This window comes from Hypomesus nipponensis, chromosome 10 (assembly GCF_054491055.1).
Source record: "Hypomesus nipponensis isolate SF chromosome 10, ASM5449105v1, whole genome shotgun sequence".
Lineage (NCBI taxonomy): Eukaryota > Metazoa > Chordata > Actinopteri > Osmeriformes > Osmeridae > Hypomesus > Hypomesus nipponensis.
In genome coordinates, this window is record NC_140370.1 from 9,999,286 (window position 1) to 10,020,202 (window position 20,917).

The following is a 20,917-nucleotide window of genomic DNA, read 5'->3' on the forward strand; positions in this document are numbered from 1 at the left end:
GGAAGGAATGCAGAGTATGCATTGATTTCCACAGCCATATGTAGTACATATTACATTTAGCAAGGACTTGTGATCTATTTATGGATAGCCTACATTAGGGTAAATAAGATTGAAGAATTTAAAAGCATCTCTGTGTTTGTTTGTTTGGCATGTGTGTGTCAAATGATTTAAGTTAACTCAATCGGAGTGAAAATCCCTTTCAGCAAAGTGCAAACATAATATTTTACAAGCATATTTTCAAAGAGGTTAAAGACATGGCGCTAAGGGCCACGTTAGAAACAAATCACCCGGTGGACGTGTATCACGTGAGCGCGCAACAAAGTCGCGCACTCGCGCGTACAAATATTTGCACCCGCATGCTCGTTCTCAGCGCCCAGTCAGCGATTGACTCAGTAGTAGGGATCTAGGATTTCTACTTGTCAGTGACTCTCTGGCGTCGCTATCAAGTGTGTCTCCCCCTCGAAAATGTCAAAGTTGGAGCAGATCCTTATTCTTGACCCATCGTCTGACCTCAGATTTAAAGGTAAGTGCGTTAAATCGCTGAGCATTTAGACAAACCGAGAGAACTTCGGTCAAACGAAATGATTTCACACTCCCTCCAATGAGTTTTGCTAGCGAACTACCAGTTAGCATTTCCGCCATTTTGCGTTGGGGGAGAGTCGGGCCGCTGTTGCAAAACTGCAAAGCCCCGGACTGTAGTGACGTGGAAAACCGGCGTGGCAGAGTGTTTAGGAACTTGTAATGAAATCGTACTGTAAAAAGTCAAATGAATGCATCCGTTCTGAATGGTCGTATGCCGTCATGCGTTTAGTTAGTCTACATTTGTAATAATATAGCTTAGTGTTAAGAAGCAGTGACAGCTACTAGCTAGCTTGTTTAATCGTGGTCCAAGTCCACCATGGATATGCCAACGACTTGAAGACGCAAGCTAAACGATGTGGGTTAGCTAGCTCTGCACTAGCGTGAGAATTGAGTGGCGCTTTAGTTATGCAGTCGGTAGTCTATACATGTCATATCAGTATGGTAAAAAAATTCACTCATCTGAAGTTAGATAAGGGTATATGTCAATGCCGGGTGGCAGTCAGGGTTAGCCGGTTTAGTCAGCTGACTTGGTGCTACTGTAAGTAAGTTAGCTACATGACCAACCCTGTTCTTGTTGTAACCGAGCTAGATGGCTAACAAGCTAGATGGGGGATTCAAAAGCGTACTGTAACAGCTGAATTGGCAAGCCAAAAAACTAAACTGAACTTCCTATTAGCCACTCTGAAGATTTGTCTAGATAGCCATACAAGTTATTTCTCTCAGTCTCGAGAACTAACGGTAGACAAGCAGCAGTACAGTATATCGTTAAATACAGAAGGCGACTAGCTAGTTAACGCTAGTCACCGTTACCCAGCCAACTGATTAGTTAGCAACCCTCTCTGGTCACTGAAAAAGAAAAATTCACTTAAGACTTGCAATTGTCTTATCTAGACTGATTTTCACGTTGACATTGCAATGGCAGTACTTCTGGGAGTGCAAGCTCACATGTTGCTATTGGAATTCGTAGATTGAGCAAACTAGCCAAACTAGTTATGGGCCTTTCCTGCCAATGTACGTCTGAAAGAAATGCTGTGTTTCAGGGTAAATGTAGGGTTTCCTCCACACAAATACATTGGTCGAAAGGTAGAGCTATGCCTAAAGAAGGTTGCATAGTCTGGTCGTAATGGTTTTCAACTCCCCATATTATACAGTTAAGGTGGATGCCCCTAATTTAGATTAAGACTTGACATCTGGTTAAATCATGAGGTTTATACTATCCATCTTCAGATTAAACATTTGTCCCATTTAGTAAATAAAAAATGATTTGACAACTAATATTGATAACTTTGGTACACATTAATTTGACCAGTTAGATTATTAATCTGACTAGTTTGAGAAATTATGTCAAGCCTTTTTCTAAAGCCACAATGTTAAGTTTCTTAAAAGCATCATGTCACCTCAACATAATTTTTAGCATGCATGTAATGCAAATCTGCACTTTTGTGTTTTGGCATTTGTTGCAAACATTGTCAATACTATGCTAATTACGTAAATGTATCTGACATTGTCCAACATTTCAAAGCACTATTATGTTGTTTTCAGTTCGATGTTATTCTTTCCCGTTTGGTTATTTTTGGGTAGCACCACATTCTCAATATCTCCATGATTTTAGAGTGGGTTAGCATCTTTCATGGGTGATTGTGATTACTGTGTGAGGTAAGATGGCCCTTGCTCCTGCTTGTCACACAGACTGAGCTAAATATGTCTGTGTGGATCCTGGGGCTGCTCTGGTTTAGAGACTCTGCTGGGATTTCTCCAGCAAGCTAGAGGGGACAGCCTTCCTTTCCTCTGCTTGTATTTTTAGCATTAAGCAAGCCAGGGGGCCTACCTAAGTAAACATCCAAACATTGGAGTAGTGCTTGGGCCGTAGCACTCCAAAAAGGGGCCTGATGTATGTTTTCATGTGTCTGTATATTATAACTTGTTCTCAGTGAGTGGAGGTTTTTGTTCAGAAGGGGAAGCCTGCTCTTTTCACTAGACCTAAACCATGTGGTTGCAAGTAGATCTAGATCATAGAGCCTGCAGTGACAGGGGATATGGAAGTGAAATTGACCTTTGGCACTAAAATACTGTCTGATGAAGCCCAGCTTTAGGTTTTACCGGTTTGTAGAAATCAGGACATTTTAATCAGTGGTCCATGTTTCACCTTTCACGATGTCCAAAGCCCACTCAGTCTTATCATGCATAGCAGCCTATGTTCTCAGTTCAAAGGGTGTACAATCATGCTGGAGAGAGCCAACTGGAAGGTATACAAGGGCTAAAGGTTTTTATATAGGCTAAATGTGTTTGTTTACATTCTTATTGAATTTAGGCAGCATGATAAAGTCTATGTAAAACTCAAATAGGCTTAACAATGATTTCAACTCTACCATCTACTCCAGTTGTTGAAACTTCAGTGTGTGGCAGTTGGTGTTTCAAACTGTACACCAGGAATGGTTCAACTAGCCTAATTTTTTTGTCTTGTGGCAGTCAGTTTCAAAGTCAGTTTTCCAAGCAGGCCAGTTTCTACCCTGCTTGGTATTGCAACAACCACTGTAGCCAGGCAAGCATACCGTCATTGGTGTACCCAGTATTTCACAGTTGAGTGTAACATAAAGTTGGTCTCCCAGGGATGCTCTTTGTTGTGTTCAGCAGTATTTCTGCCCTCCAGTGCTCTGCCACAGATCCTGTAGTCTAGCATGAACATTTTGAGTGGTGGGCTGTGTGGAGGGAGTACTCATTGTTCCGGAACTGGATCTAGATTGTCACTGAGCTGTTTTACAAGCTACTGAAGTCAGACGATGTGTCATGGGTTGCAGCCTCAGTTTTCATAGATAATGTAATGTAGACCGACATTTGATTAAGTTGTTGATGTCATGACAGCAAATAAACTGAATTTGAACTTGATGCAATACTGCAATTTGAAGAAAATGATACTCCTTGTACAAGTTGACTTATCGTTTAATCTTATTTTCATTTGAAAATGGATAAGGGTATTCTATCCTTTGTAGTTCTGAGGCCACTACTTTGAACTAAACTTTACCAACACCATGAGAAGAAAGGGTGCCACATAATATTTGAAGGACAGTCCAGGTCTTAGCACATGGCCTATTTAAAGACTGTGCCTGACAAGTTATGATTCAACACAGGTATGGGAAGGCACTGGACCTACTTTCAGACTTATCTGCATGAAGCCAGGTAGCTACAATAAGATGGTTCATTCGGTCCTGACAGTCTAATTGCTCTGATTGAGTTTGGTTGACTTTCACTTGGCATACAGCTGTGTTTACAGTATGGTCATCAAAGCTGGACCATGTGAACAGTCATTAAGGTTCTAATTTGGGGCAAACAACCTTGTCACAAGATGGAGACAGGACTAATGGTCTCTCCATATATGACCTGAGGAGACTTTATACAGACAGACATGGGACGCCCATGTGAAATTATCTCAAATTCTGGACTTGTGGAGAAGGGTTTTTCCCAGTAAAATTTCAGACCACGTTTACTCTGTACATTGGGATAAATTCATGATTGAAGTGACATTAGGTCTGGAAAAGATGACATTACAATATGATCCAATGACTCAAATGATCTTTTGTATATCTGTAGGCAACTTCATGTTGGGGGTCAGTTCTGTGTCTTCTTGATTCAATCCCTGCTCTTTGTGTTGTTTACCTACCTAAAGAACCATGTAGGCAAAATGTATTTATTTGATTGTCTTGATAAATTCACAGCAGTGTATTCATGCAATGTTTCGGTGAAAGCTGAGAAGGAAACTCGATAAGAGAAGGAACAGCTAGCCTCGCCCACCCCTACTGTCATATCAGGACCTAGTCGTTTAGCCTAGGGACTTTGCGTTCTGAGTTATTTAATTTAATTCCTAATTGAGGACAGAGGAACTGCGTGATGGCATTTAAACTCCCCTGTTTTGAGGTTCCTGATTGGGTCTTTGAGGATCTTCTCCCTGGGAATGTCTGGTCCTCTCAGTTCCTCCCTGCTTCTGGTCCTCTCAGTTCCTCCCTACTTCTGGTCCTCTCAGTTGCTCCCTACTTCTGGTCCTCTCAGTTGCTCCCTACTTCTGGTCCTTTCAGTTCCTCCCTACTTCTGGTCCTCTCAGTTGCTCCCTACTTCTGGTCCTTTCAGTTCCTCCCTACTTCTGGTCCTCTCAGTTCCTCCCTACTTCTGGTCCTCTCAGTTCCTCCCTACTTCTGGTCCTCTCAGTTCCTCCCTACTTCTGGTCCTCTCAGTTCCTCCCTACTTCTGGTCCTCTCAGTTCCTCCCTGCTTCTGGTCCTCTCAGTTGCTCCCTGCTTCTGGTCCTCTCAGTTCCTCCCTGCTTCTGGTCCTCTCAGTTCCTCCCTGCTTCTGGTCCTCTCAGTTGCTCCCTACTTCTGGTCCTCTCAGTTGCTCCCTGCTTCTGGTCCTCTCAGTTCCTCCCTGCTTCATTAGAGGGCCAGTGTGCAGGGACCTCTTCCAAGAGCTCTCAAAATCAATCAACTGATTAGCGATATTGAAACTTTCTCACTCACACCTGGCTTCAGAAGACGCATATGTAACACATCAGATTGTTGTAATATATTTTAACCAGGGGAGATGCTTAAAACATAAAATAAATAACTACTTTCTGTGTCGTGTCTCTGTCCAGGGCCCTTTACAGATGTAGTCACCACCAACCTGAAACTGAAGAACCCGTCTGATAGGAGAGTATGTTTCAAAGTGAAGACAACAGCACCACGCAGGTACTGCGTACGGCCAAACAGTGGCATCATCGACGCCGGGGCCACCGTCACTATATCTGGTGAGTGCCAAAGGAAGCTCCGTCTGAACTGGGACGACATGGTGAGAGGACAGGAGCCCCGCCCCCCATAGCTGGTGGGACTATGGGAATCCAATGGGATTGCAAAATGGTGACGCCATTTCACTTTAGACTAAATGTACTGGGCTGGATATTAAATGGAGAGACGCATGGGTTATTACTGGGAATCTCTGACACATGATTCTGCTTATGCATTGATGTGTTCATCTATTTATAATTAATATCAGAAAGTGAGCATGGTTAATTTACGGTTGGATTGGAAACTTGACCCAACATTAAGGGCAAAGCAGGTCAGTGTCTTTTCGCACGCAGGCCAGACCTAGAATGAGCTGCTTATTCAAGGCTTTCAGAGAAAAACACCATTTAGTTTGAATGAATGATGCTCTGTGTAGATGATGCTGAAAAGGCACCTACAAAACGTAATGGTGAAATGATGAAGGGCATGGCTATAATGAAGTTGGGATATTTCAAAGCTAGAAATACATTGACTTATCTTAGGTATTTGCTGAAAATGTATTTGTGTCTCTTATATTGCAGTAATGCTACAGCCCTTTGACTATGACCCGAATGAGAAAAGTAAACACAAATTCATGGTGCAAACAATCTTCGCTCCTTCAAACTCATCTGACATGGATTCAATGGTGAGTATTTTTTGCATTCATCAGGGGATTTAATCTATGCATCTCTTTGGATTGTCTATCGTCCCTTAGTCACCTTTGTGGGATTAGCAATAATAGCCAGCCTCCCTGTCTTGAGTCAGGTTCAGTTGTGGTGGATTGGATTCATGTCCAGCAGAGGGCATCAACCACCAAATCAGTGGGCCGACACATTTCTGAAACTCCTTGTAGCTGTAGTCTGCCCCCTTCTGGTTACAACTGAGAACACTAGGAGAAAGTCATGTACATGCTCCCAGTCTCAAGAAATAACTTCAACTACTGGAAAGCCTTTTCCACTCAATAATCTAACGCTGGGTTGCTGACTGATTTACAGCTTTTTTTCCTTTGGAGCTTGAATGACAGTGATGCTACAATGGTTCTGCATGCACCAGCTTGTTTAATCCCGTTTGTGCGTGCGAGGAGGTGCAGGCTGAGTTACAGTAGTGTCAAGGTGTGTGGATAGGATTCAGCTGCTGCCGGGTTAACTTGATGAATAACATGCCTTCTTCATCTCCAGTGGAAAGATGCAAAAACCGATGACCTCATGGATTCCAAGCTGAGATGTGTCTTTGAACTGCCTTCTGAAAACGATAAAGTGGTAAGACCTGCTGCCCATGTACAGTCCACTCTCCACATTTAACACCAAGGCTCTGCACTCCACCTCTATTCTACTATCTACTTCCATTGCAGTCAAACGTGTTAATGTGACAGCGGTGCAGAAGTGTGTGCTCATCCTGTCACGGCTGTGGTTCCCTCTCAGGTCAGCAGCTCAGAGACTGGGGAGGGTAGATCCTTGTCTAAAGCCGGCTGGGGGTTAGCCACCCCGAGGCAGACAGACAGGCAGGCCTCCATGTTCTCTGGGGAGCCAGGCTATGACGGGGGCTGTCGTCTGCCCCCCAGAGCCACTCCTGGCTCTGGGGAATTCCGCACCCCCTTCAGCAGCAGGTCAGGCCTGCCCCCCACCCCGTGCAGCGTTAGCAACAGGAGTGACCTGCAGGGATTCAGGACAGCCCCCAGCTCTGAGGTTAAAGTGAGGAGCAGAATGCAGGTTTGTGAGGGTAGGCCAGCCAGACCTCGAGGTAGGCACTGACCGACAGACAGTGGGGGGAGAACAGCAGAGTAGTGGTAATTAATGTTACTGCTGCATTCACAAATGGTGCCAACAACCTTGCACAGACGACTGATGACCGAATAAATGTGTACCAACGGAATATGAACAACCCTCCTCAGTCGTTTGCCAGTGTTCCCCAATGGGTGGATTTCTTAACCCACCTCCTGCAATTCTATGATGTCACATTGACCCACCTAGATCAAAGCCCCATCTGTTCTCAGAGAGGCTGGTGCGTGCCCTCCGCTTCAGGCTCCTCAGCCTCCAGACAAGCCTCTGGGGGGTGGTTAACGTCCCCAGCTCGTCCCCAGGTCAGGCTGCATTTCACTGACGTGGTTTGTGTCTGCAGAATGATGTGGACGCGAGCAACAAAGCCGCCCCCGTGCTGAACTCTGCCAAGGCTGAAGGGCCCTTGGCGGCGGCGGCGCCGGCCAAGCCTGTGAGCGCCTCGCTGGACGACACGGAGATGAAGAAGCTGCTGGAGGAGTGCAAGAGGCTGCAGTCTGAGATGGGGAAATTGGCGGAGGACAACCGGCAACTCAAGGTGAGACGTACCGCTAGGCATGCTGGGAGTCATGTATACATTGTTTTTTGTTGTTGTCTGAATTATATGGTGGGGGTTGGGGGGTTGTGTTTAAAAAGTTTGATCTTTCCCAACTCCTGTGTCTAACTCCTGTCTCTTATCAGGATGATGGTATTAGAATGAGAAAGGCCACACGCTCCGACCACATGACATCAAACGCTTCAACCTTCCTTGGCCGAGAAACAAGCACCGCCTCACTTCCTTCCCTCCTCGTTGTCATAGCAGCCATCTTCATTGGATTCTTCCTAGGGAAGTTCATCTTGTAGACTGGGAGACGCATGCCTGCTGTATCCCCCACCCTGGCTCCGGAACCCAAAGGCCTGGATTAACCAACAAGTCTTTCTGTTGACTTTGCCATATCATTGGTAGTGCGGCCTACAGTGAACACGTCTGTACAGCATCATATGAGGGCATCGCCTTTTTACAATCTCTCACACACGGTTAGAACACATGCAGAAAGGCGAAAGAATGAAAAAGAGTGCTCCTTTTTTCGTTTCTGTTTTTGATAGATAGATGGACAGGTTTGTGGAGGTTTTGAAGAAAGGTGTACACTATCAATCAACATGAAGGACTGTTGCTATGCACCTAGAGTGACCTTGGTGAGAAGCAGTCAAATAAAATAATCGTTTTCTCTCTCTCTGTCGTTTTAATAGGAGTTGAATGGAATGTTAAGTGTCTTGTAAATGTTATTTTAATCCTTTTAACAAAAGGAAAGAACTTCCATCAAAAAGACCTTGCTACCTGTTGCTGGATTGCCTCTGAAATCAACTTAATTTGTTCAGTTTGTAATTTCTACTTTCTCTTGGGGAATGTTTTGAGTCCAGCTGGGGATATAGGTGCCTCCTTTCTTGTACATTTCTGTCCTTTCCTATCCCTGACAATACCAATGCAGACTTTATATTATTATTATTAATATTATTATTGTTTTTTTTCTCAATACAAATCATATATCCCTTTGAGGCAAATGTTGACTGAAAATAAGGTCTCCATTCTTAAATCCTGTCCCATGGTATTAAGCATTGAAAAAAAATAAAACAGAAAAAATTTGGTTTTGATAGTATTTCATGTCTCCCTTAAAGTGTACTTGGATCATCTACACACTAACAGTTCTATTAATATTGAAGAGAAGTGTTTTTATTGTTTTGAATGTTTAATGTCATTTGCCGGCTAGCTTACCAACTTGTCATCTTGTTTTACGTCCTGGTTTCAAACCCAGGTGAAGACATGGGAATGGGGGAGCACTAGAACTTTGAGAACTGGCCAGCTTTGCTACTATAGTATGGATTATGAGATCATCATAACCAGGTTCTTCCTCATTTCAGATAAATAGGAAAATACCAAATAAGTGCCACTTGTGCTTCATAACTGAGTAGTGATATTTTGTCATGGAAGTATATAGGTGAAGGAAAAAACAATCTTCATACTCATATTCATAGTTAAGTATACTAAATATTTATGATGTAGTTTATATATTAAATATTTATAGTGTACTATAGTTACTATGAGACATCTACAACTTCTCCATCCACGCAAGGCTCTGGAACAACAGGACGTTCGGAAAATGGCTCGTTTGCATCGGGGAGCTACTCACCTTGCCATTTTGGCTACTCTGTGGATGAGAGCGATGTCAGTGATTTGAGGTAAATATGGTCTTCATCTTCCAAAATACTGTTAATAATTGGCATTTAGTTAATGTTGTCTTGAACTTGGTGCAAATATTAAGATTAGAAAATGACTAAGTTCTTAACATTGTTCATATGGTTTTTTTGCTTTACATTGTTCATCACTTAGTTATTTTCTGATCTGTTTTTAGTCTCTCTCTCCGTTCCTGTTTTTTGATTCATTTAGGACAAGGACACAGCCAGCTGTAATAATCTGTTGACCACCCCCGCCTACCTCCTGAGCAATTCAGGCCTAAAAAACACCTCCTGTATGCGCTCAACTTTAACACTACAACTCTGTTATACCATCTTTGGTTGGGTGTAGTTGGGTTTGTCACACACACACACAGTTCAGCAGCAGTCATCTCACCATTAGGGGGTCAAAGTTTGTGTGGGCCAGCCAATAGGACTGAAGGCTACATGAATCAAACTCCTTCTATTGGTCAAATCATTTAAAAATTCGTTCACTCAACTTATTTCCCTTTTACCCTACATCCTGAAAATCTATTTGTCTTTATAAAACAAGAGACCACAATTGTCTTCATAGTGTTTTATCTGCTTGTAGTACCAAAAAACATAACATCTCAAGTTAAACTCGAATCACAGACAGTCCTGTCTGTTAGTACATCAACTTTTCAGACTTTTCCTCTTCTCTACTAAAGTGCAGTTTCTCTGGTGCAGCAGTGTCAAGTCTTTGGTAATTGGTAAGGAGTTCAAAGAACAGGTATCAAAAGAACAAGTCTCAACTGGCTCTCCACCTTGGTGACCCCAGCTTCCATAGTTCCAAGAGCAGAGAAAAAAAGTTCAAGTGTGTCAAGTTAACAAGCAGTCTTCTTGTCAGTTCTTTCCTGGTGCTTGTGCCACTCCTTTCATCATTGGCTCTCGGGTTCAGCCAAACAGTTTAAAAGCTGCAGCCCCAAGGGAACAGAAGAGTCACCAATAAAGCCAGAAGCAGTGTGCCGTCCCTGGGCTGGCCTCTGTGACACGTTTCACAGCTGTTGCTAAGCCTCAGGGGCCGGTCGTTGTCCTCCCCGCCGGCCTCTGAGTGCTGGCTGCTGGCAGAGCACTGGACCAGAGGCATCTGGTAGGACGTGGCCCGCTTGTCGGGACGGTCAGGACTGGAGCCGTCACTGGGCCGCTGGCCGTTGTAGAGCAGGTAGCGTCCGTGGGCGTCCTGATCCATCCGGAACAGCTCATACTCAGTGTGGGGCAGCCGGATGCCCAGTGCCACGCAGCCATTGGTCAGGGTGACGTCCTGCTCGACCCCCACCTGCCAGGAGCCCTCGGCTCCACATTCGTTCCCATTGAACACGTTGAGCAAGGAGGTGGTTGCCAAATCCATGGGCCTCACTCTCATGTGGTTCACTGGAGAGGGGAGAGAGAGAGGAGGCGATTCATCATTTTCAGTTCTCATTCCAATATCATTACCCCGTGTTTAACCATACATGTCTCAACAGTCCACCCACTCACATGCACAAACAATTTCATAGTCACCTTTGAAGACAAACTCAGTGCCACCCATAACATCGGTGGAGTGCAGCCCTCGGCTGTAGCGCCCGCGGGCGTAGATGCTGAAGGTGGGGTGTTTGCAAATGGGGTCAGAGTAGTGGTAGTAGTAGCCTTCCCAAGTGTGGTTGTTGTCATGGAAGACAAAGTGGCGGGTGAGGAACAGGACCTCTGGCCGGACCTCACAGCGCTGGCTCACCCACTGGCCGTACAGACCCACCGTCATGTCTGCCCGTGGAGGTAGGATGGGCGGGTGGAACTCGTCGGAGCGGTAGATGATGCGACAGGCTATGCAGCCGTGGTCATGGTTCTAGGAATGAATGACACCGTTGGGATTATGGATAGAAGGTCAAAGGTATCGTAGACAAGGCTATTTATCTCATTTATTGCATGTCATGTATGCTTTGCCAAATTCCTAAAGCAGACATCCTGTTAAGACTAGAAAAAGGTTCCATCATGGACACCTATGCCTTCTACATCTTATAGGTTCTACAGACACTCTTCCATAGGGACAAATCAAGAAAAACTGACAAGAATTCAATATGTTGTGGTAACACACTATTAAGTCCAGTTCCTTCACAGACAACGTTATGATTTTATAAGATTTAAGGCAGGCAAGGGACAATAAATCACCAGAAAGGAAAGCAGACTTTTCAACCCTTTGCTGGGCTAAAACCACATTGGTGCAGTCCATGAGCTGCTCAGTGTGAAGGGGTTGACAGGACCACTGAAGCAGTGGCCTCTCATGTGGACTGTTCCATGTATGAAGGGGACAATAAAGATAATGGGAGAGAGGAATATATAGGAAAGAGAGGAGAGAGAGATTGCATGTGAGTAAAAGATGTTCCAGCCTCTAAAAGTAGTCCTCAGCTCATAAAACACAGGCTTCCTTACTGCTGGGCTCATTCCTGACACCCTTTATCCCCCTTGCCTTACCTGTCTACAAACTTATGGTGACTTCACATAGTGCTGCATGGGATAGATTCATCTACGTTCATAATAGAGATCTTGGTCACAAATTGTGTTTCCGTACCACTGGGTAGCGCACTAGTCTGGCAGAGCATGCTTTTTGAGTTACATCAAAATTAGCAACACAGAATAAAGTAAAAACAAACGATGTCTTGCTCTTGCATCGCTGCTGAGAATCTATCCAATACCCTCAAAGGAACATTATGGCAGCATTACATAATGGACTGGACTCAGACCAGACCTAATCATGCCACTTCAGATGAATGGAATGGACAGTCACCATGGCAACCGAATAACTGTTACAGCCTCACTAAATGGTCTGGTTGATGATTTTATTTTGATGTTTTCTTAAAAGAAGGACAACGGCAATTCTCTGAGCATCAGGCTCCATGCAGATGCCTCCATTACAACATCTACTCCTTTTACTGGTACAAGCTGAACTGTTTGCAAACAAAGTGCAGATGATTCATACTGGTGTTGAGTTAAAGCCAGCTGCAATGAAATATGGTTGATACAGTCTGCAGCCTAAAAAACAGAAAGGGATAAAAAAAAAATAAAAAAAAGAGGAGAGGAGAAAAATGCATGCAAACGTTTTGATATGGCCTCAGGCATGTATGAAATCAGACCTGCTATGCGCTGGGCGGAATAATTCCCAAGGACGCACGATACCAGATTCTAGGAATCCCACATGTTGATCACTCCCAGAGATACAGTAGGTCGGGTTTCACGTTTCTTCTCTGGAGCCCAGTGGAGCTTAAGAGCACTACACTGGTCATTTACAGAGCCACGGGGGACTTACTCTGATCACAGCTCCTCACCCGTGCCCTGTTTACATTGAGATCAACGATACCAAGCCCTATCATCTCAGGACAAATGTGTGTTTGTTTAGACAGGAGACTAAAAGGATTTCAAAGTAATCCACTTAAAGGGTGACAGTTGGTGCATTGCTATCGGGTTTCGCAGAGAGGGACAACTGTTGCTCTGTGTAAAAACTTGAAATGTCTTCCTTTATGGACGCTGAATTAATTGGCTTTCTTGTGACAGTATTAAGACACACTGACCCACCTCCCCAGTACAACTGGACACATAACTCTTCAACAGCCGACATTTTGATCAAAAAAAGGATGACTAACAGTGCAAGGGTAATCACCGGAATGCCCCACCCACCCCTGTAACACCCTTTATGACAGACAGTCTAATAACCACTAACCACCATCGAAACACCAACTGTGACAACAAGCACTGTAAAACCTCATGTGACAACAACTCTAACAACCATTAACACCCATTATCACCCACTAACACCCACTGACCTTGGCGTTCTGCAGTGCCGCCTGGTAGCTGGAAGGCCGGTAATACATCCTCTGGGCCGGCTCTGTGTGGATGTCTCCCAGGAACAGCTCCTCCACCAGATTGTCCAGGTTGTGGTGCAGGTACTGCTTCTCCACCCGCAGCAGCTGCAGCTCGTGCATGGCAAAGTTGAGCTCCTGCGAGCAGTCACAGCCGCCCTCCTCGCTCCACAGCTCGTAGCTCACGTTGGGCTTCCAGGGCCCCTTGGCCCTCACGGCCCCACGGCAGCTGCGGTTGAGCCTCTGGCTCAGGTCTTTGGCCACAGCCGCACTGTGGCACACCAGCTGGGTGCGGTGGAGCTGATAGTCGGCCTCGGTGCCCCCCCGGATGATCCAGGAGGCTTGGCGTAGGCGCAGCCTCCCTCTCACCACCAGGGTGTAGGTGGGGGTGGTGCAGTGGTTGTCCCCGTAGTAGAACTGGTGGGCCCGGAAGGTGTTGTTTGGGTAGAACTGGTAGGAGCGGGTGAGGAACTCAGGGCCTGGTCTCACCTCACAGCTGACACAAAGAAGAGAAACTGTTTTTGTTTCTTCTCAAAAGTGGACGAAAGGGATCTATGTTCATACTCCAGACAGACGACTCACCTGGTTGACACCCAATGACCCTCTATGTTGGGTGGCATCTGCACTGTGATGCGGGCACCGTTGTGCAGATGCTTGAGCATATGGTGGCACTGGGACTCCTTGACTGGCCTACCAAAAGTTTTCTCTAGGGAGAAATGGTTGGTCCTGCCATCGGAGTAATGCAGAGAGGAACCTTCACTCCAACCTGCGCAGAAAAACAACAGCAGCATGAACATTTAAACGTTGCAGTAGTGTCTGGCCCACAAAAATCCACATTGAAAAAAACCTTCCTGTTTTAAACTGCCCCAAAAGCACCTGACAAATGTTGTCAAAAAATTTTATGTCCATGCTTACAAACCAGTGGGGATGATTTGAAGTCACAAGGAAAAGATCAGGAGACTCCCGCAGCAATTAAGTACATCTGAAGTTTTCTTCAAATGTTTTACAGTACAACATTTACGAATTTGTCTGGATTTGGCTTTGAGCGAAATGTAATCAACTTTTACTCTGATTTGCTGTGCTTCATTCAACTGAACATCTTTGAAGTACAAAGAGGTTTAAGGTAGTCAATTTAACCCTTGTCATCACTTAGGGATTAACTAGAGAGGATCAATGACCTGTTACACCAGGTATGTCATCAGTCAGTATACTGTAGATGACTCTCACGATAACAATTATTTGTGATGAAAACACGGTTTATATTTAGTTATTTATTTTCATTATATTTTACCTACTCAGACTTTAAAGTTGCTGAGCAATCCAAAAAGTATTCAAAGCCTTCAGTTTCATTAGTGCGCTGCTGGCGCACCACATGTAATAACAAAACCTTTAACAATGGGCCAGGCTTAAGAGGACGAAATGTCGGAAATTAAAGTTTTTTCAAAGCCTGAGGCAAAGAACATCTGAGCATCCAAAGAAAAGCCTTCAAAGCAGCAGATTTATTACAAGTATTGCTGTAATTTCATAAAAATCTTCCTTGAAATAAAGACTTGGCTTTAAACATGATTTAAAGTTTTCTACATGATTTGCACAGCAATATCACTTGACCACATGAAATGATGGTGTAATAGTATTAACTATATTCTAAGTTAGTGTTTGATTTGAAACTACTACTGTTGGGGAAACATAGAATTAAGGAAACTATTAAATTAAATCACCAAACATGAATCTGACTATTTTAGCCTATTAAGTGTATCTACTCAATATCAGATCTCAAAGATTTTAACTACCACATGATAGTATTTCTCAGTAGAAGAGTGAGCACACATGATCTTAGGACTCAGCTGGTATCATTAGTAATGCTGAAGTGCTGGCGGGAGCTGTACGCATATCAAAGAGATTGCTTTTCAGTTTGCTCTGTGGATCTTTCTAGACTGTTTGCACCTGCAGCTTGGCCTTTTCCAGAGGACAGACCCACAGCGGCTGCCAAGAGCTTGTTTTATAACTGAGGAAACCAGAAACCACTGTTGTGAACTTCCTGGAGAGATGTGTTGTGTAAACATACTCTTTACTCCACTGCTAGTCACACCGGACCACTAGTTTAATAGCAGGTTGAATCTCAGGTTAGGACCTCCCCACACAAACAGTGTACACACACACACACACTCATTCACAGTTGTGGTCAGGATTTACACTAAACATGATGGAACGATAGCTCTTGAAAATGTAAAGATTTACACTGAGGTAAAGATATCACTTTCCCATGCCAAACATAAAACACAATTCCTGAGCATTGAGCCATGCTGAATAACCGTACACCTGATACAAAATACAGTCAGCTGGACTGGATAATACCACTGGTGAGACATCAGGCTATTTGGTTTCTTACAAGTTTTGCATTAACATCCATCATGTTATCATAGTGGCTTTCTGCTATGTGTATCTAGAATGCATGCTCTTTTTCTAGAATGTGTATGTAAGGTAAAATCAGTTTCAAAAGTAATCTAAAGCTGATCAATGATCCCAGCACTCTCAGCCATGGCTGTGCAAACCAGCAGTAGTTAGACTGCTGCATGGGTGAGAGCTGAGTGAGCTGTTGAAAGTCTCCTCAACTTACTGTCTTTAACCCTTCAGTTGTCATATCTTTAAGCCTTCCATAGCCGAGGCCAAAAAGCAGACTCCAGACTTTCTGGTCCCTCACCACTTTCCCAAACCATTGCCCTCTATCTAAATCAAAGAGCCCACAAAACTCCCTACAGCTCTCAACCACAGAGAACATTTCCAGTTGGCGAGCTCCTACCAGTGAGGTAACAATTTTGGGACCCCTGACAAACTGAAGTATTTCAGATCATTTTGGGAACAGAAAAAGCGGAACCGTTCCAATAGCACATCATCAACTAGGACTGCATGTAGTTTCATACTAATAAACCTTAAACATTAGTATGCTTTCTATATTAAGTTGAATTATTCATAGAGCTCCAATGGCATTATGGCTGGATTTTTGGAGAATGTTTACTCATTAATCTCTAAACATATCACCCATTTAAATATGAATCTTTAATCCACCATGTGAACAGTTTGTAGTCTGTCTAAAATGTAATTTTAATCCACCACGTGATCATGTATTTGTCTGTCTAAATTTGATTATTTGTGGGTTAAATCGATTATTACAGAATAGAAATATTGATGTGAGCATTTTCAAGGACTCCATTTTCTCTATGAACTCGATGCATCAGACTATCTCCTGAAAATCTTTTCCCTATAAATTTACAGCACACACTAGTAAACCTTGACAGTGGTTTAATCACTTCTAACAATATTTATTACATGTTAGATACACTTAAACACACTTAGGAGCCAGTGGTTTCTAAAATATAAACTTTTAATCTCAGTTCATCTGAAGTTGTAGCCAAGAGGCTGCTTCCACTGTTATTACCACCAGATGGAACAGGTCAACTCCATTCCAGTAATCCGCCACTTCTGTGGTTTTTTGGCCGGATAGAATACTTTAAACTTGAAAGGTCTTAACTCTCCCAATGCTTTTATCCAGCCGATAGCCCAAGGCTACCCTTTATTGCTTTTGTCTTTCAATAACGTACATCAATGAGGCAAAACAGACATAGTTATGGTGAATTACCTGTTGAAGACTAATTCCAAACATGGTATCAGCAGACACAAATAAAGTTATTAACAGGTCTATATCACTGCTGAAATTTTGTAACCTATATTGCATGCGCATACACACATACACACATACATGCTACATTAATAAGCGGCAGCGGTGTAAACAGGTGTAAATGACTCGTTAAAGCAGTTGCAAGTCCCGCTTCAGCCATGCAGGTTTCTACTGTGCTTCTATGCCTATATTCTGGACAGACGCACAGCAGACCTGTAGGGCAGGCAATATTTTTATGGGCTTTTTATACACCATGTACCAATAACGAGATATATTTTGGAATCTGTTGATCTACAACCAACTGTAGGATATTACCACTTCATCAATTGCCAGAATTGAAGTCTGACCCATTCGTTTTTCACATTTCCATTGATATTCTTTATAAATACAGAACAATATAGAAATCAAGCAGACGTGATATGGTCTTACCTAAAAGGACAATTAGAAGCAATACTATAGGTGACTCCATTTCTGCAAACTGCTGAACAGCTTCACTTGTCTGACGAGAATGATCAGCCCTCCGTCCTTATTTCCGAGATTAATTTCGACATGATTTATCCAGTGTGGGTGAATTATTTATATTAAAACACCATGCCTATTGCCGTTGATGCAACTTAAATCAATTGATAAAAAAATCTTCGTCCATATAGGTACAAGGGACCAAAACAGGGCACCTGATCCATCCGAAGTTCAAGTTCGACTAAATCGCCAAACTATAAATCCGCAGCATGACTAGCTTTCTAAATTGTGAACAAAGCTATAGGCCTGGAGATGTAATGTGCATACGATCTTCATCGGTTATGCACCTTGCGAACAAAAACTTGTCTTACTTCAATAAAGTAATCGACCACTGCATTTTTGCGCACGTCTTCAACGCGCAGCGCGTTCCTCGTGTGGAAAGTTTGGAGCAACTTTACGCCCCCGCCTGTGATGGATTGTTAGGGGCGTGGTATAATACAACTCATAGTAGTCTACGTGCATAAGATTTAGCCCTGCTTTTTCACAACATGTATGCAATAACTGAATGATTTTATTAAATTTAATATTTGAAATGCATATCTTGGAGTTTACTACCTTGTATAGCCGGTGTAATACTGAGCCTCTAGTTTTCATGTCTCTGTCTTTTAGGGATCAAGCCCAATATGGCCAAAACATGCGGAGTTTGAACACAAAGCAATTAGAGATTACAAGTCATAACTGATGCGATTATCGCTGCACATTTGTCTTTGACTCTGGCACGTAGGCCTACATACTTTGTCTTTTTATCTTTATATGCTTGAAGGGAAAAATATCAAAGAAAGGCAGACAAACACCTGCATATAGAACAAAATCGAGAGGGGGGGAGCCAAACTGCCGTCAAAGATTTGGCCTATTGACTTTGACCTCCTGTTTCTTTGAACTGCAGACTTTGCGTTCCTCTCTAATCTTATTGACCCTCGGGCGACACAGTAACACCTTTCCCATCTCAACCTCTACTCCTCAATCCTTGTGATCCAGCTAGCACAGATGGGCAAGGTATTTTTCCAAGTCTTTAACTCAAATGTTCAACTTTGTTTTTTATTTTCTCGTTCAGTCACCTTTTCAATGGCATCAGGGAAACAAGAAGAAGAGCAGAATTCTGTGTGTGAACAGCCACATGCAGCATGTGCAAACAGAACCCTCAGTTAAGATTTTTTAGAATGCTTCAATCGTTGACCGAGAATAACAGCAGCATTCACCAGGAGATCAGTGTCCAGGCAAGGCTCTCAGTAATCTCTATTGTCTGACAGCTTGGCCTCATCACTAGGTTTCCCTGGTAGTCACCATGGAATCTACTCTCCCTCCTCTAATCCTGGATCTGTGCTCTGGGAGAATGACTCCAGCCCTCCTTCTTTTATTCCCCCTGTTCTATCGTTCCGGAAAGGCCCTGTGTTATATCCGGACAAACACCCTAGAAGCGACAGGATTTGGTGGGTCCAGGAAAGAGAGAGGCATATTAGCTGGAGGGATCCCATTGAGCTGCAACAGGAACAGGGAGTTGAGCAGAGGGCTGTTATGGTGCGTTGACCCTTGTGTTGTCCAATGTGGCTAATCAAAGGCTCACTGCACCTCCTTTGTGTTATCTAGATGAGAGGGAGATAGGGGTGAACATGAGCATTGTTCTGAAATTGAAATAGTCACAAAGTCCAATCTCTTGTGAGTCAGTGTTAACACATGGAATCTATAAATGCGCATGAAATGTAATTTCATTAGGGAGGTTTTCTTGACCATTGAGAACTTTCCAAAGTTTGTTTACTACTAAAGTTCACAGGTACAAATGGACATTTACCTTATATTTTAGAGCATGACAGAAGGGTATAAACATATTTTTCTAATTAAAGTTTACTGCTTGCTTCCCATAACATGTCAGCACAGATGGATGATGTGAGGGACATTTCAAAGTTGTTGTCTTTCTGGATCTGATTAAAGACATGTTGAAAATAATTGTCTGGATGTGCTGTTCTCTCCTTGTGTTCTTTCCGTGTGTCCCTTTAGACATCTTTAGACATTGGTGTAATTTCTGGAGAGAAATAAAGTAAGAGATTGAAGAAGGGTGTGGTGCACGACAACAGCCTGCTAACAGCATCATGTGTGTTGTAGAAGATACCCTTCCATCATTTTGAATTGCATCATCACTACTCTACCCACATTCCCTCTGCATCTACAGACTGTGATCAAGCTGACTGTGATGCAGACTGGGTCTCTCCTCTCATCGTTCTACTTTGCTACCAGAAACAATGTCCTCAGCCAAATAATGAGTCACACGGATAAGGCAGTCTTGCATAGTCTACAGGAAAGGTTGTCTGAAGCTGCTGTGCCAAAGCTCTGTGTCAATATGGCCAGCATCTGCTGTATAGACAATGGCAGCGGCACAGTTAAATCAATCCAGATTGGGGAGAGCCGAGAGGAAGGGCAGAAACTCTGCTTGGCCATGTTGCATTGGTAAATACTCCCATGTGCAATAAGAGGCCCCTTTGTGTGAAATCCCACTGATGTTAGCAAAGCATGCTATGAAGCCCTGTTTGGTGATTAAAGAGATCTTCCCCCAAACCCCAGTACTGGGACGGAAACAACAGAACTCATCCACCACAGAAACACAAACAATGGAGGGGAACACAGGGACTCTGTTCTCAGCTTTTCTCATCAGACAGAAATAGAGAGAGAGAAATAGGGAGAGAAAGAGATGGAGAGTGAGGAGAGAGCGAGATGGACTAAGAGACCGGAAAAGGCTGATCGAGAGATAAAGAGAAACTTAAGAGAGAGAGAACGATAGAGAGAGTTAGAGAAAGTACTTGGTGTACTTGATGGTGTTCAGTTGACCCCCTCCTCCTCCACCAGTGCCAATGTTGGGCCATGAGAGGATGTGGGCCAAAGCTGAGGCAGAGGCTGCCATTTGTCACTGGTGCCAGAACTGGAATCTTTGTGGTGTGGCTGCTGTTCCATGCAACCCTCCCAAGCCCCATACAAAAGGCCCTCCTTGTACACTGCAGTACCAGCTGCTGGATGAACTCACGGCTCGGCTACTTCTTAGATCCTCTCTTACTACACTCAAGGGGCAGGAAGTTGAGGTCTTACTTTAAGTCTCATTCCCCCAGCCACAACAGAGGAGACACACAATAACAATGCCACAGTCAACAAACAGGACATATTCTACAAACCAAATAAAACCAACTCCTCAAAGTGACTGAAGGGAAGTCATTTCAGAAGTACAGCTTTATTTGAATCCCTTTAGAATATCCATCAATTCATTGAACTGAATGTTGTCATAAAGCTTTGATCTGTCTGTCCACCGTCAAGGTTTTCCTTTCTGTCTTTCCGGGGTTTTCCCCACCGGGTGAGGCAGATAGCTGCAGGGATCAAACACTAAGGCACGCCACGACTGACGGGCAACAGTTAGCTGTGAAACGTTCCCCAGCCATCTAGGACATTCTACACTCAAGTGTCAAGAGCATGGCTAGGGAGCTGTCTCTAAAACTCAATTATTTTCATGCCACCAAAAAATGGCATTCACAGA

The 20,917-nt window shown here is 43.7% G+C and overlaps 2 protein-coding genes across 3 annotated transcripts; one reads left to right on the forward strand and one right to left on the reverse strand.

The window, feature by feature from the left end:
- The first annotated feature begins 360 nt into the window (after positions 1-360).
- LOC146271607 (vesicle-associated membrane protein-associated protein A-like) lies at positions 361-8,771 on the forward strand. Of its 2 annotated transcripts, XM_084708217.1 has the most exons (7): positions 361-523; positions 5,206-5,358; positions 5,914-6,017; positions 6,550-6,630; positions 6,793-7,080; positions 7,490-7,684; positions 7,828-8,771. In XM_084708217.1, exons 1-7 carry the CDS (start codon positions 466-468, stop codon positions 7,987-7,989), a joined length of 1,041 nt encoding a protein of 346 aa, XP_084564343.1. In that variant the 5' UTR covers positions 361-465; the 3' UTR covers positions 7,990-8,771. The 2 variants fall into 2 exon arrangements, with proteins under 2 accessions (XP_084564343.1, XP_084564344.1); XM_084708218.1 differs by lacking the exon at positions 6,793-7,080 and having other exon boundaries at positions 364-523.
- A 1,155-nt stretch (positions 8,772-9,926) lies between these two features.
- On the reverse strand, positions 9,927-17,762 carry LOC146271608 (protein APCDD1). The gene is made up of 5 exons (XM_084707740.1): positions 17,314-17,762; positions 13,791-13,974; positions 13,173-13,704; positions 10,879-11,200; positions 9,927-10,749 (listed from the first exon to the last, which is right to left on the reverse strand). The coding sequence occupies exons 1-5, from the start codon at positions 17,351-17,353 to the stop codon at positions 10,286-10,288; spliced, it is 1,542 nt and encodes a 513-aa protein (XP_084563866.1). The 5' UTR covers positions 17,354-17,762; the 3' UTR covers positions 9,927-10,285.
- Between the last annotated feature and the right edge of the window lie 3,155 nt (positions 17,763-20,917).